This window comes from Neophocaena asiaeorientalis, unplaced genomic scaffold (assembly GCF_003031525.2).
Source record: "Neophocaena asiaeorientalis asiaeorientalis breed wild unplaced genomic scaffold, Neophocaena_asiaeorientalis_V1.1 scaffold376, whole genome shotgun sequence".
NCBI lineage: Eukaryota > Metazoa > Chordata > Mammalia > Artiodactyla > Phocoenidae > Neophocaena > Neophocaena asiaeorientalis.
In genome coordinates, this window is record NW_020174368.1 from 992379 (window position 1) to 1007730 (window position 15352).

Genomic DNA, 15352 nt, shown 5'->3' on the forward strand with positions numbered 1-15352 from the left:
ATAGAGGAATCAAAATTCTCAAATTTATCATCAATGAGAAAGAGAGGCTATTCTAGTTCCAAGTATCTAACAGACACAAAACTTACTACCGCTAAAGCAAGGATTTCCCTGGTGGCGCAATGGTTAAGAATCTGCCTGCCAATGCAGGGGACACGGGTTTGAGCCCTGGTCCAGGAAGCTCTCACATGCCGCGGAGCAACTAAGCCCGTGCGTCACAACTACTGAGCCTGCGCTCTAGAGCCCGTGAGCCACAACTACTGAGCCTGAGTGCCACAACTACTGAAGCCCGCGCACCTAGAGCCCATGCTCCGCAACAGGAGAAGCCACCACAATGAGAAGCCCGCGCACCACAACGAAGAGTAGCCCCCGCTCACTGCAACTAGAGAAAGCCTGTGCACAGCAACGAAGACCCAATGCAGCCAAAAATAAATAAATTTATAAAATATATATATTGCTCAATAGAAATAAAAGAACACAGTTAAGTCACCACTGTCACACAATCTCCTCTTCTGCATTTAATTGTGAGCTCTTCACTCACAAAATAGAGTGAACGGGCACCAAGAGCTCCGCCACTGTATCTACTGCTGCTTCTCACAGAGCATGGGGACCCCAGGGCCCAAACAGCACCAATGACTTTCCACATCCCAAAGCATTTGTCTGTAGTACAATGAAGACCTTACACTGGGCCACACTGGACAAATGATTCAGAACCCCAGAAAGATAATTCTGCTGCTTTCTTCTACTAAAGGGACATTAAAGGGACATGAGGAAGCTGCGTGACCACAAGCTGTTCTGACCATGCTCAGAGTACAGGTTTGGCTGTGTGGGCAAATCCCAGGCACTATGTCAGGAGAGACATGACTGCGCCCCTCATCTGCATCAGAACAAAAGACAGCTCCCACGAGTTCCACTGAGAGGCCACCATCCACCCTGTCACCAGAGAAGTGGGCCTGCTCTGTGACAAGGACAAGCCAAGAGATCCCTCTTGCAGGGTCAGGAGGCCCATGGCAACTCAAAAACCTGAATTCAGAGCAAGAAAACAGCAAGTAGGTTAAGAATGATGTGTAACTGACAGTAACAATCTTTGTCATCACTGGCACAGACGGCACAGCAAAAGCTGGAAGTGAAAGGAAACGAGAGGCTACAAAACAGAGGTAATAGTCTGGAAAAACTTTGGACAAAATTTCATTACCCTCCAGGTCTTGCCTGCACGAGTAGAGACTGGTTCTCGTCACACGAAAAACAAATTACATATTGTAGGTCAGCAGCCTGCCCTATGGAAGGGGTGTCTGAGAGGGAGTCAAGAGGTTTTATACCCAATTCTGAGAAGCTGTGTGAACTTTAGACCTCCATCTTTCCACTGAAAAATTGCCGAAGACTATCTAGTTCAAAGGCTCTCTGTGATAAATGTAATAGAACTTGGGGAGGGAGATTTCCAGTTGCTTGGTGGAAAAGCCATTAAAATTATAATATGTTTTTTAAATCTCTCATCTTTCTTCTTTTTCCATTCAAAGTACTGTAGAAAGCAAATACTGCCTGTATCACTTTTTTCTTCCTCTACCTAAAGAGTCACCATTAAAAAATAAAAGCCATAACACACACATATCTATTCAATGGCTGTCCAGAATTTAAGAACATTATCAACTATACCAACGATCACAATGCTGATCCTAGAACGTGCATGCTTATCCGTGCTCACTGGATAGGATGAAGTGTACACAGAGAACAAAAAGTCCATCTCACTCAGAACGTTCTGTTTCTTCCTCAATCCTTTTATCAGAGAGCCTCAAAACAAAATAAAAAACAGAGTGGTTTCTTCTACCCCTGACCCTATCTGGCTTCATGAGAAGGTTGAAATGCATTTTAAAAATAATAATATACAGTGTTTATCCTAACTAGGACCCTCAAAACAACTACCAAGGTCTGAGGCAAAGAAAATAAATTTCAAAAATAATGAGCTAAGCCAAGGAGGGAAGAGGGAAAAGTTAAGAAAAGAGGAAGGGAGGGACACTTGAGAATAATTTTAGGCACATCTCCAAAAAGAAGAACAAACAGGCAGAAGTGCAAAGAAGAAAAAACGGGGAAAGGCCTGAGGAGCTGCAACTAAGTATAACTAGGCGAATAACAGCTATTTCAGAAGACATAAACCGTTAATAAAAAATAGAAACATTTGCTGCTGGGGTGGTAGGATCACAGTAAAATGAGGAAGAGAATTAATGCATCAGAGCAAAACCAGTCTAGACTAGACTCTCACTAGACTATAAAAATTAATGGTAACATAAGACTTGAAGAAAACAAACACCAAGATCTCACTTCTGAAGAGAACTATAAGTCTCACATTTAAAAAGCCAGCAACATGGGAACCACATCAGGAAAACAAAAGAAGCACAGCCCCAAGATCATCACGGCATCAGGCATGGATTTGGAGTAGGACCAGAGAAGGTATCCTCAGGACACGAGGCTCAGAGAAAGACCACTGGACAACAATACGCCAAGTCTTTAAACTTCAAAACAAACCAGGGTCCTAAAACCTACCAGAAAGTAAGGAAAAATGACACAGAAGAGAATACAAAGGTAACTACCTAGTTAACTGCTTTTTCTCAAGTGCGAAAACAAAATTGTTGAAACTGGGAGGTCTGTAGGAATCTGGCCACATCTTTACAGCTGCAAAAATATAGGAAAAAACAGAGATATGGTTGTCAAGAGACATACTTCTTAGAAATCAGTGGATAAATGGACTTACAAAGGGCAAGGTTAATAACATTAAATAAAAACCAACCTTGGGGAGGAACAGTGATTGAACAAGTAAGGGAAGCTAGTGCTCACTACCAAAATGCACACGTAACATAACTGCAGTTACAACAGTTATTGCTTTATGTAGGAAATACAAAAAATTGTTAACAGTCCACCTAAACCAAAGTCTTAAATAAATAATAAAATATATTGGAAATTCCCTGGCCATCCAGTGGTTAGGACTCGGCACTTTTACTGCCATGGCCTGGGTTGAATCTCTGCTCAGGGAACTAAGATCCTGCAAGCCATGTGGCGCAGCCAAAAATAATGATGATGATGGTAATAATAATAATAATAAACATACATTAAAATATACGAAATAGAACTACTCAGTATGTTAAGTATCACTTTAATGGTTATTAAGGAGTTTCACTCAAATAATAAATTATTAAGTCGGTAAGTAAATGCGTTGGGATATAAACAATCCAATATTGTCTCTAATCTCAAGTGGCATAGAGTCTAGTAAAGGAAGTTAGTCAGGATATGTCTAGATAAAAGGGATAAATGCCATTAGTAAGGTATAGCTCAAGAATTATGGGAGTTGGGGTGGGGGGAAGATCACTTCCGGTAAGGGATTCTGGGAAGCTTTCCTGGAAAAGGTGGCATCAGAGATGCACCTTGGAAAATGGGTTGGAGACTCAGATCAACCCATATGGAAGGACTGGGGAAAGAGAGTCTGGCATGGACCTGAGCAGAAACTCATAAAGGTCACGATGCACATGAAAAATAGCAAGCGCTTCAGACTGACGGCAGTTTACAATGCATGATCAGTAAGGCTAGAAAGTTAGGTTGGAACCAGATCACACGAGGTCTTAAGTATCAGGCTGTAAAGTCTGGTCTGGAACAAGGGAACTAGATAAAGAATAACCTTATAGTAATGTGTACAATAGACAGAAAATGCCTGAACTAACTATGGTGATGGCAGTAGGAATGGAGTGGAGTGGACCAATCCAAAGGTAAAAAGCAACATGACTTGATTCATCAAAGGTTTACTATGTATTGATTACCTGCCCAGCATCAAAGGAGCTCCCAGGGGTACAAAAATAAGGAAGATACATATTTCTGACCTAAAAGGATTAAGTAGGGGAAAAATCAGAGAAGAGTCAATGATGACATCAAAGTTTCAATCCTAGAGAAAAGAGCAAGAAGGAAGTACCATCAACAGCACACAGAAACATGGGTGAAGGAACAAATCAGCAGGGGCAGCTAAATACAGAATGTCTACTCTGAGCCTCTGGCACCAGCAGGAAATCTAACCAAACAACAGAACCCCAAGGGTAGGTGGAGGTGGAGGGAGGCCAGGACCAGAGAATGATCATGGAAGTGACAGGTATGTCATTAGATCTTATTAAACTACTAAGGACAAGTTCTTGAATGGGGTTGGGAGGATTAAATGAAGAGAGTGGGAGAAGAAGGAAACCAGTGGCACGAAGCCTAAGGAGAATTTCAAGAAAGGGAACAATAACAAAACCAACAGGTTGTACAGCGTGAGAATCTCTAGGAGGTTAAGGTTAGCGGGACCCTCCGAGGGCAGCGAGGTTTTTAGGAAAGTGAGTGGTCAGGAACGAAGATGCTGGGCCAATCCTTAAGAAGTCTGGTAATCCAGGGAGGGAGAGAAGCTTCAAAAACAGCAGAAGCTAGAAAAGGTCCTTTCTTTGTGCATCATTTTTTGCTACTTTTTCCTTTAAAAAAAAAAAAAAAGAGGAAGTCAACATGATTATTGGCTGTAAGAAAAAAAATTAAGTGGATGTGAAATATTAAAGCAAAAGAGAGAAAGAGGATTAATGATGAAGCACAAATAAGGGATTAGTATTAAGATTATAAATGACAAGTCTAGCCTTGGAGAAGAGAGACAATTCTTCCTGGGATTAAAAAAAAAGACAGAGTAAGCAGTATTGTTTTTAATAGAACAGTGCTCACATATGACTTTCTCAGTAAAGTACGAAGCAATAGCTTCAGTGGCGATATCAGGTTTATAGTTCATATATTGGGGAAAAGATGAGAAGAGGCACCATGGACACTAGGATACAATAACAATTAGATTTTTTTTTAATTCCATGAGGTTCATGAGAATATAAGAAGGCAAACCTCAACCACAAACTTCCTATTGGGGTGAAATAGAAAAAATAAATGCTGAGAAGTGGCTCAGTTAAAGAAATACTGATGTTAAAATTTTTAGGAAACAAAAATTAAATAGGCAAACTGAAGGCATTCAGTCAAATGCCCCTTAGATACTTTAGATTTTTCTATCATAAGCAGATATTGCTTATTCAAAATTATAAGGACACTTTTAATTTTAAAAAGACCTAGTTCTTAAAGCACTTCAAGCTTCAGGTTCCACAGGAGCAGGGACCCTACCTGGTTTTATTCATCTAGTACAGGGCCTGGCTTAGAGTAGCTTCTCCATAAATATCTGTTAGATGTTGGCTGACGTTTTATATAGTCCCACAAAATCTACATGAAGAGAAAGACAGAGCACAGAATGAGCATGCAAGGTGGGAGAGGTCTACAGTGAGTTGAATGGCACCCCTCTGCGCCCCAAATTTGTCCACTCCTAAATCTCCGGAACCTGTGAATGTGACCTTATTCGAAAAAAATGGGTCTTTGCAGATGTAATTCAGTTAAGGATCTTCAGATAAGATCACTCTAGAGTACCCAGGGGTGCCCTAAATCGAGTGACAAGTATCCTTGTAAGGGAGAGAGGGCGCAGAGGAGAAGACCATGGGAAGACCAAGGCAGAGACTGGAGTCACATAGCCACAAGCCAAGGGAACGCCTGGAGCCATCAGAAGCTCAAAGAGGCAAGGAACGGAATCTTCCTTAGAGCCTTCTGAGGGAGCACGGCCCTGCCGCCACCTTGATTTCAGACGTCTAGCCTCCAGGAACTTGAGAGAATAAATTTATGTTATTTTAAGCCACCCTGTTTGTGGTCATTTGTTACGGCAGCCCTAGGAAACTAATACAAGTTTCGTATAGCTATATAAACTATAATACCAGGTTAAATGGGCTAATTTCCCCTATAAGACAAAAGATCACAATAAGAATTTCATAACAGATAATGGATGCAAGGGCCATCTGTGCAAAAGTGAGCAAAGCTGAAGTTTCTATTTAGATAAACAAAGCATAGATATACGCAAGGTCACCACATAACAGTAAAATATATAATAAATAATAACAACACATTGTATTGGTAGATTATAAAGAAGAGAGATAATAATTGCAAGTGATGACTAATTAATTAGAATACTAATAAAAATACTACAAACTTAAGAAATTCAATAACAAAACAAAAACAAAGGAGTTGCAGCAGTATTATGAAGTATTTCAAACATACAAAAAAGATTAGAATAGTAAAATAAATATTCTTTCCCTACTACCCAGTCTTAATAAATCTTAACATTTGGTCAAACTTACTTCTGAATTTTTTTAAAGGAATAAAATATTTCACATACAGTTGAAGCCTCTACAGACCTCCTACTTGGCCTTTATTCTCCTCCTCCCTCCCACCTCAAAGGTAACCACTGTTCTAAAGTTGAGTCTATCATTCCCTTGTACCTGTTTATACATAATAGATTTGACATATTTAACACTTGTATACATAGCAATTTGCTATACATTTATTCTACGCTTTTTATTTTTTTACCCAACATATTTTTTGAGACTTATTTCTGATGACGCACACAACTCTAGTTCATTCATTTTAACAGCTAGTAACTATTATAACTCTCCCATGAATGGGCATTTACTTTGTTCTTTAACTTTTGCTATAACAAACAATGCTACAAGGAACTTTCTTGTACATGTCTCCTCATACATATACTAGAATTCCTCCAGAGTATAGTCCTAAAAAAGCAATTTTACTCAGTGTTTTTTCTTTTTAAAAACTCTTTTCCTTTGGTAAATAACCTTTATTATAGCATAACAGTATTCCCATATTTAGCAGATGAATCTGACTGGAGATATCCTGATAATGCTTTCTGTGGAAAAAGACTAAATTCTGTATTAAATTCTGTTCTGGAAATTCCCTGGCGGTCCAGTGCTTTGGACTCCATGTTTTCACTGCCAAGGGCCTGGGTTCAATCCCTGGTCAGGGAACTAAGATCCTGCAAGCTGCATGGCACAGCCAAAAAAAAAAAAAACAAATTCTGTTTTAAGTCATCTCAGAATACCTGGTTAGCAAAGACATTTGATGCAAGAAGCAATACGTCTCATTAATGAGAAATTACCTGTATAATACTTTTAGAAGACATAACTGCCTGATTATAGAATATGCGGCCAAAGTGATCTCGATCTGGAAATACTTCTGCTTGTCGAGGTAAGTTTGCTCCTCCCGAATCAACTGAAGAGAAATAAGTACATCTCAATGAACAAAACATGCTACACACAGGAAGACTTATCTCAATGATAACATCAGTTCTTTTTTTTTTTGCAGTACGCGGGCCTCTCACTACTGTGGCCTCTCCCATTGCGGAGCACAGGCTCCGGACGTGCAGGCCCAGCGGCCATGGCTCACGGGCCCAGCCGCTCTGTGGCATATGGGATCCTCCCGGACCGGGGCATGAACCTGTGTCCCCTGCATCGGCAGGCGGACTCTCAACCACTGCACCAGCAGGGAAGCCCAAACATCAGTTCTTAATTACATTCGCAAAAAACTTGCCCTATTTTTCTAAACTCTTCTACAGCCTCTTTCTCCAATCCTTCAACACAGCGCCCCAAAATGTAGTTTTCTTCAAACACATTAGGCTCTCCTACCCCTGTGCAGAATTCCACTTGAAATGTTTAGGACAGTCTCTCCCTTGAGGATTAGCCCCAGAAACACCAGAACTCCTTAACCAGTTCAGCGAAAATTGGATCTTTCTCTCTTTTAAAACAATCTGAAAATCATCTACAGAATTCATGGGATAATTGTATTGCATGTCGCCTCTGGTACTCTCTTTACTGCAGGTTACCGTGGTGGGTAAGAATGTCAGCTGAGTTCAAAACAGAGCTTCCTTACTTCACAGCTGTGTGATCACAGGTGTGTTTCCGAACCGGTCTACTGCCTCGGTCTCCCCACCAGTGAAATGAAGGCAACAGTGGCTATCCCATAGGGTTGCAACTGGGATGACATGAAATAGTGTATGTGAAGCACTCAGCTCAGCACATACTGTGAGCGCACGGAGTGAACGCCACAAAAAGTTAGCTAGTCTTATACCTATCACTCTTGCCTGCAACCACTAAGTCTTCTATTGATATTTAATACATTAAAGACAGGGACAACACAATACTCTTCACTGCATCCCCTACAGTGTTGGGCACAGCACCTGCAAGCAGTGGGGCCTCATTGGCTGTTTTCTATACCTGCAATGCAGTTCACATTCTGAATCAACGAGGTAAATTCACTTTCATAGGAGAAAAAAATCTCATCAGTACCTGTTCAAATATCCATAAAAATGAACAGTATATACTGGCGTTTTTACAAACCAATTTAAGCCAATATCCAGGAAGTACCAATTTTAAACTGCCTTGGTTTTATGTCTTTTTAAAAATATCCTTAGATTTAAATGTACTTTCATTCCAAATATAAATTACTTTCACTGAATATTAAATTTCTTTAAATTACGTCTGCTCAAACTATGTACATAATCAAGCATTTAACCTAGTACCTGGCACTCAAGAGACCCATATATATTAGCTATTATTTTTTCATGGTTTGAACCCATTATGGTGAACAGAAAAACAAAATATTGGGTTGGTCAAAAAGTTCGTTCGTGTTTTTCCACAACATGGTTCTAACTAGTGCTTAGTTGACTTTAACTTCATTCGAAACAATTTTGTTAGATTGTATTGTGACAGCTGTCATATCAGCAGTGCATTTAAAAAAAAACTTATCAAAATTGGTGAATTTTTGTGTAGCCATTTTAATACTGAAGATGGAAGAAAAAAGGCAACATTTTCAGCATATTATGCTTTATTATTTCAAGAAAGGTAAAAACGCAACTGAAATGCAAAAGAAGATTTGTGCAGTGTATGGAGAGGGCACTGCAACAGATCAAATGTGTCAAAAGTGCTTTGCGAAGTTTCGTGCTGGAGATTTCTTGCTGGACGACGGTCCATGGTCAGGTCGACCAGTTGAAGTGGATAGCAATCAGATCGAGACATTAATTGAGAACAATCAGTGTTATATCACACGGGAGATAGCTGACATACTCAAAATATCCAAATCAAGTGTTGAAAATCATTTGCACCAGCTTGGTTATGTGAATCACTTTGACGTTTGGGTTCCACGTAAGTTAAGTGAAAAAAACCTTCTTGACTGCATTTCTACATGCGATTCTCTACATAAACGTAATGAAAACATGTCATTTTTAAAACAAATTGTGATGGGCGATGAAAAGTGGATACCGCACAATAATGTGGAACAGAAGAGATCATGGGGCAAGTGACATGAACCACCACCAACCACACCAAAGGCTGGTCTTCATCCAAAGAAGGTGATTTTGTGTATATGGTGGGATTGGAAGGGAGTCCTCTATTATGAGCTCCTTCTGGAAAACCAAACGATTAATTCCAACAAGTACTGCTCCCAATTAGACCAACTGAAAGCAGCACTCAAGGAAAAGCGTCCCGAATTAGTTAACAGAAAAGGTATAATCTTCCACCCGGATAACGCAGGACCCCATGCTTCTTTGATGACCAGGCAAAAACTGTTACAGCTTGGCTGGGAAGTTCTGATTCATCCACCATATTCACCAGACACTACACCTTCGGATTTCCATTTATTTCGGTTTTTATAAAATTCTCTTAATGGAAAAAATTTCAATTCCCTGGAAGACTGTAAAAAGCACCTGGAACAGTTTTTTGCTTAAAAAAATAAAAAGTTTTGGGAAGATGGAATTATGAAGTTGCCTGAAAAATGGCAGAAGGTAGTGGAACAAAATGGTGAATACATTGTTCAATAAAGTTCTTGGTGAAAATGAAAAATGTCTTTTATTTTTACTCAAAAACCAAAGGAACTTTTTGGCCCACCCAATATATAGAAGAAAAAAACACCACTCTTGTAGAGAAAAAAATGGCAAACCCCAAAATACTGTCAGGGATTCTTCCTCAGTGATGTTATTATGGGTAGTGCTTGTTTACTTTTTCTCCCAGAGTTTTTAGCAAAGAATGTGCATCTCTTTTGTAATTATAAGAGAAGCCAACAGTTTTTTTAAAATATCCATTGATAACGTCATATATACATAGCCTTCTAAACAATCTTATTATTTTTCTAGCTAATAACAGTTTATTTTACAATTCTCGTGACTTGCCCAAGTAAATGCAGGGGAGCCTGTTTTGCATCGCAATTTCTTGTGCCCGTAAGTGTTTCTTCACAGTCACCGGGTAGTAGGTACCTCCTTTGACAGTGGCATCATTGGCAACAATAATGCATTCTACTCTGAAAGGCAGAAATTTCATTGGAAAGAGAACATGAGAGAGTTCTTCAAAGTAAAGACCAATTGCATCTCATTACAAGACACTCCCAATACAGCCTGGCAATTTCTAGTACATATCGCCAGGGACAGCCATTAGTAGACAATCTTATGATATAAAAGTTTTAAGCACTGTTCACATATTTATTTATATAAAATGAATCACTTTTAATAAGTTTACAAACTCTAACTTGATTTTTAAAGAATCATCACCCCATATTAGTAGAGGAAAACGAACAACCTAAGCCACATTTTGTAATGGTTCTGTGAAGGAAGGGGTCCTAACTAGATAATACAAGATAATACAACAACAACAACAACAAGGAATCCAAGTCTCAGGGTGAGAAAATCCCACATGGTAAACCTTTAAAATTTCCTTTTAGGAAGGTAATTTTCAAAAAGGAAAACTGATCCATCAAAAGTATTTATTTTTCATATTTTCTTCATGTCACTGCCATATGCTTTGCTATAAAACTAAAAGAAGTTTAAAGTACAACACTTATCTTGCTTAAAGTAACAATAGGTACAAACTCTAAAATAGTAGTCTGAAAGCATATACTATAATGAGTCATTAGTGGTGCCCTTTCTCACCAAAACCAGCCTGTCAGGTACCATGGCCCACAAGTAACACGCAAGAAGCAGGGAAGTGAATGAAGAGGGCCAGTAAGGGAGCCTTCTTAGTATTGCCAGGAAACCCGAAGATCAGAGGCTCACTTGAAACTGGAGAGAACAACAGTGTGGTCTTTACAAAATTTAACCTTTATATTTATGATGTTTTTGCTACCTCACTTTATATTCTCTAGAATTCGAAAAAGAAACTCATTGAATCCTTGCTGAAAATGAAGTAGAGAACAGCAACTGAGCGCACAGCCTCAGGTAGTGTTGTACTTCTTTTATTAGGTATGTGGCTCCTCTCCTTTGAGCATCAATTTTATTCACTAGGTTACAGATAAAGCCTTTTTCCACATTATAATTAACATTTTATAGAGTGGGATGTACATTTCTAATGACTTTAACATTGAACAAACTAGACTTCAAAAGGAATTTAGGCTTTGGCGGGTGCTGGGCCATACCCCCCACACCTCCAGGGTATGGTCACTCCTCCGTCCTGGGGATGCTGCACTAGAAAAGCTTAAGAAGCTCTGGTACAGGAAAGAGCCCAGGCTATGAAGTCAGACAAAGCTAGGCTGAAATTCTGACTCTGCCACTTGCTATATATACGACCTTGGACAAGAGACATAACCACTTTTACTCGTCTTTTTAAAAGGTCACAGACATGTTACAGAATGAGAAATAAAATTAGTCCACAAAAATACTGTATTAGACATCTATTGGTTTTGCCTACCCAGCATCTATTATTTTGGCAACAAAACTAAACTTTCTTTCAGAAACTGCCCTTTCTCTATTTTTGATCCCTGAGGTTCTAGCGGGACTGACCCCAAAGCCCATCTTCAGACGTGAGCACAAGGACCAGGCCTTTCTACTCAGCGTCCACGCCGTGGGCTCAACAATGGGCTCTAGTCCCAGGCCTTCACCCTCAGGAGCTCTCAGTCCACTGCAGCTGCTAAGCTTAGAGCGCAGAAGCCGGGGATGCCTGTGGCCAGCTCGGCCTGCCTAGGAACAAAACCAAAACCCAGCCTGTGACCTGGTAACACCGTTTGTGCTCCTCGACCCAGATAGGCCCAGACTCATCAGTTAAGAGAGTCAATAAATTCTTTTTTGGTTTTAACTAGTTTGCACATCCAGCATCTGCCAGAGAAAGAGTGCTGACCATATTCAACCATATGATTATGTAAGAAAGGTCAATTTCAATTACTATGAAGTACTACTTTAGACCTTTTAAACGAGTGAATTCTTTTTCAGTCATACTATCCAACACTAGAGCAGCTCTAGTGGAAAGATAAAATCAGTCTTGCCCTGGCCCTTGCCTCCATGGAATCTCAAGAGCTGAAATGCACACCCTCCACAGATGAACCTAACACATGTCTGGGTAGGAAGCCTCAGTCCTAAATAATATCACGAGCATAAAACTCACATGCTCACATGCAGAGCAGTGAGTGCTGGACACCCTGCCTCTTCGGCCTGCTTCCTGAACCACATGGCTGAGCGTGGGCAGAATACTCACCCTGACACTCTCCCAATGCCTGTAATAATGCCACCGGCGGGGACCTCCTCATCACCATACAACTGGTAACCGGCAAACTGGGATAATTCCAGGAATGGAGACCTGAACGGAAGAAAAGATGTTGCTTGAATTAATGTCGTTTTTCAAAAAATCATATTTAAACAGTTAACACGTGGAAAAGGAAATTTTCTTCTTTAATGGGGCAATGTTTCAAATATGCGTGTTGGACATAAAATCTACAAAAAGAAAGTCAAAAACAAAATCTAGGGGACTTCCCTGGTGGCGCAGTGGCTAAGAATCCGCCTGCCAATGCAGGGAACATGGGTTCAAGCCCTGGTCCAGGAAGATCCCACATGCCACGGAGCCACTAAGCCTGTGTGCCACAACTACTGAGCCTGCGCTCTAGAGCCCACAAGCCACAACTACTGAAGCCCACATGTCACAACTACTGAAGCCCACATGCCTAGAGCCTGTGCTCCGCAACAAGAGAAGCCAGCACAATGAGAAGCCTGCGCACCGCAATGAAGAGTAGCCCCCGCTCGCCGCAACTAGAGAAAGCCCACGTGCAGCAATGAAGACCCAATGCAGCCAAAATTAAGAAATAAAATAAATTTAAAAGAAAAAAATAATCTAGTGTGACCATCCTGGGGATTTATACAGTATAGCCATACAAAGGAACACTAGGTTCTTATTTTTAAAGATGTTGTACAGATGTGTTTATTAATATAGAAAGAGAATAGCACCTAACACTTACGTAGCACCTACCACATGCCAGCCTCTCTCCTAGGAGCTTCAGAAACACTAACTCATTCATTCCTCAGAACTACCTCCTGATATGGATCCTATTATGATCCCCACTGACTGATGAGGAAACTGAAACACAGAGATTAGGTCAGTTGTCTAAGGTCACACAACTACTAGTAAGTGGCAGAGCTGGGTTTTAATAAGCTCCGTAATAAAGGACCAGGCTCTTAACCACTGTATTATTCTCACTTAAATGTTCAGGATACACTGGGGGGACAGGGGACAGGGGCGGGCGGGGAGTTATAAAACACCACATTTAGTATGATTCCATTTTTCTTTAAAAAAAAAAAAGTGATTCACATTTGCATAAAAACAGTATAGAAGGATACACACTAGGTGTTAGCAGTGTTTGTCTCCAGGTTGGGCGTCTGTGTGCATGTCCCCCGAAACAATACTTTTGAGCCTTCATTTCTCTCTCTAACTGGTCTTTTTTTTTTTTAAGATTTATTTATTTGTTTGTTTATTTATTTATTTATTTGGCTGCGCTGGGTCTTAGTTGCGGCATGTGGGATCTAAGTTCCCTGACTGGGCCCCTGCATTGGCAGCCCAGAGTCTTAGCCACTGTACCACCAGGGAAGTCCCTCTCTCTAACTGGTCTTGGTGCTTCCACCCTCAAGGCCCACAGTCTACTCACAAGACAACAGCCAGAATAACTTTTTAAAACCTAAGTCAGATAAGCCCTACAAAATCTCCCCATTTCTGTCAGAGCAAAAGCCCAAACTCTTACACTGGCCTACGAAACCCTTACCGAAATCACCCATCTCCTGCTACTCCCTTGTTCATTCCTCCCACCCCACCACCTTCCAGTCCCTTCCATATCAGCATCTGTGACCTGCCCCCACCGCAGAACCTTCATACTGGCCACTCCCCTCCGCCTGCAACGCTCTCTCCCCAGATATTTAGAGCCCATCTCTCTTCACTCCTTCCAATCTTTGCTCAAATGTCACCACCTCAATGAGGCCTATTCTAACCAACTCATTTGAAACTACAACTTGACCTTCATCTTTCTCTCCCGTACTCTGGTCTATCTTTTCTTTTTCCCATGAAATTTATCACCTTCTAACATACTATATAATTTATGACACTTATCGTTTATTTTCTATCTCCTCCTGCTACAATGTAAATTCGAGTAGGGCAAGGAACTTTGTCTATTTTGTTCAGTGATGTATCACTAGCACCTAGAACAGCACCTGACACATAGTAGCCTCGCAATAAACATCTGTTGTTGAATCTTACGATAAGAACCAGAATTTAAAATCATTTATTTATAAAACTATCTAAGATGGGAATTCCCTGGCGGTCCAGTGGTTAGGACTCTGCACTGTAACTGCCGAGGGCCTGGGTTCAATCCCTGGTCGGGGAACTAAGATCCCACGAGCCACGTGGCACGGCCAAAAAACAAAACAAAACAAAAACAAAAAAAACTGTCTAAGAAAGCACCATGGAATAGAGAACACCCTGAGCCAGCACTTGGGTATGTACCAACCCTGGGTCTATAAGATTGTCAACTCTTTCTCTTGGTAACAGTTTTCCTCTTGATATGTGACGTGCTCGGGCTTTCTCACCACCTCCTGCGATAAAAAATATGATTAGATTAGATGAAATCATTATAAGGTCTCCGTTTAACTTAATATCAGAAAAACATATAACACTTAATCCAAAATATGGTACTTTTTAAAAAATTTAACATACCCTGTGAAAAACAGCTAATTTTTCAGATCATTGAAACTGGCATTTTTAAAAATCAATCTATCCCTGAGCCCACAGTATATTATACATTTTCTAAATTCAGTAGTAATTACTTAAGGAAATAATGCAGTACTTTTCTCTGCATCTCATACATTGCAAATACTGTCTCATCTCCACCACACTTATTACACCTACTATAAATACTAGCACTGTCCTATATGCTATGTGAAATTTGAAAAGTTCCTAACTTCATTTGTACCAGGTAAAAAGCATTATTTTAGAAATGATTTCCATAATAAGCACAAAAAACCTTAGCTAAAGGTGCTATTTTTAGGCCCACAAATAGGAGAGAGTTGAACACCTTATATAGCAATTTAAAAGTCCCCTTTTGTTAGTATCCTGAATCAGAGATGATCTTCCGTGTTTCCTGACATTGCTCCAGACTAAAGGAAATTACAATAATTGAAGAGTCCGCTGGGGTAACCAACCCA

The 15352-nt window shown here is 40.3% G+C and overlaps 1 protein-coding gene across 1 annotated transcript in view; it reads right to left on the minus strand.

Annotated features, from left to right (window-relative positions):
- MCCC2 (methylcrotonyl-CoA carboxylase subunit 2) overlaps positions 1-15352 on the minus strand; it is a 61153-nt gene that overhangs the window by 35289 nt on the left and 10512 nt on the right. Inside the window, exons 3-6 of the mRNA XM_024756216.1 lie at positions 14659-14743; positions 12369-12470; positions 10082-10209; positions 7019-7131 (exon numbers count right to left, since the gene is read on the minus strand). Of these exons, the coding sequence (XP_024611984.1) occupies positions 7019-7131; positions 10082-10209; positions 12369-12470; positions 14659-14743 (428 nt within the window). The remainder of the gene's footprint in view (positions 1-7018; positions 7132-10081; positions 10210-12368; positions 12471-14658; positions 14744-15352) is intronic.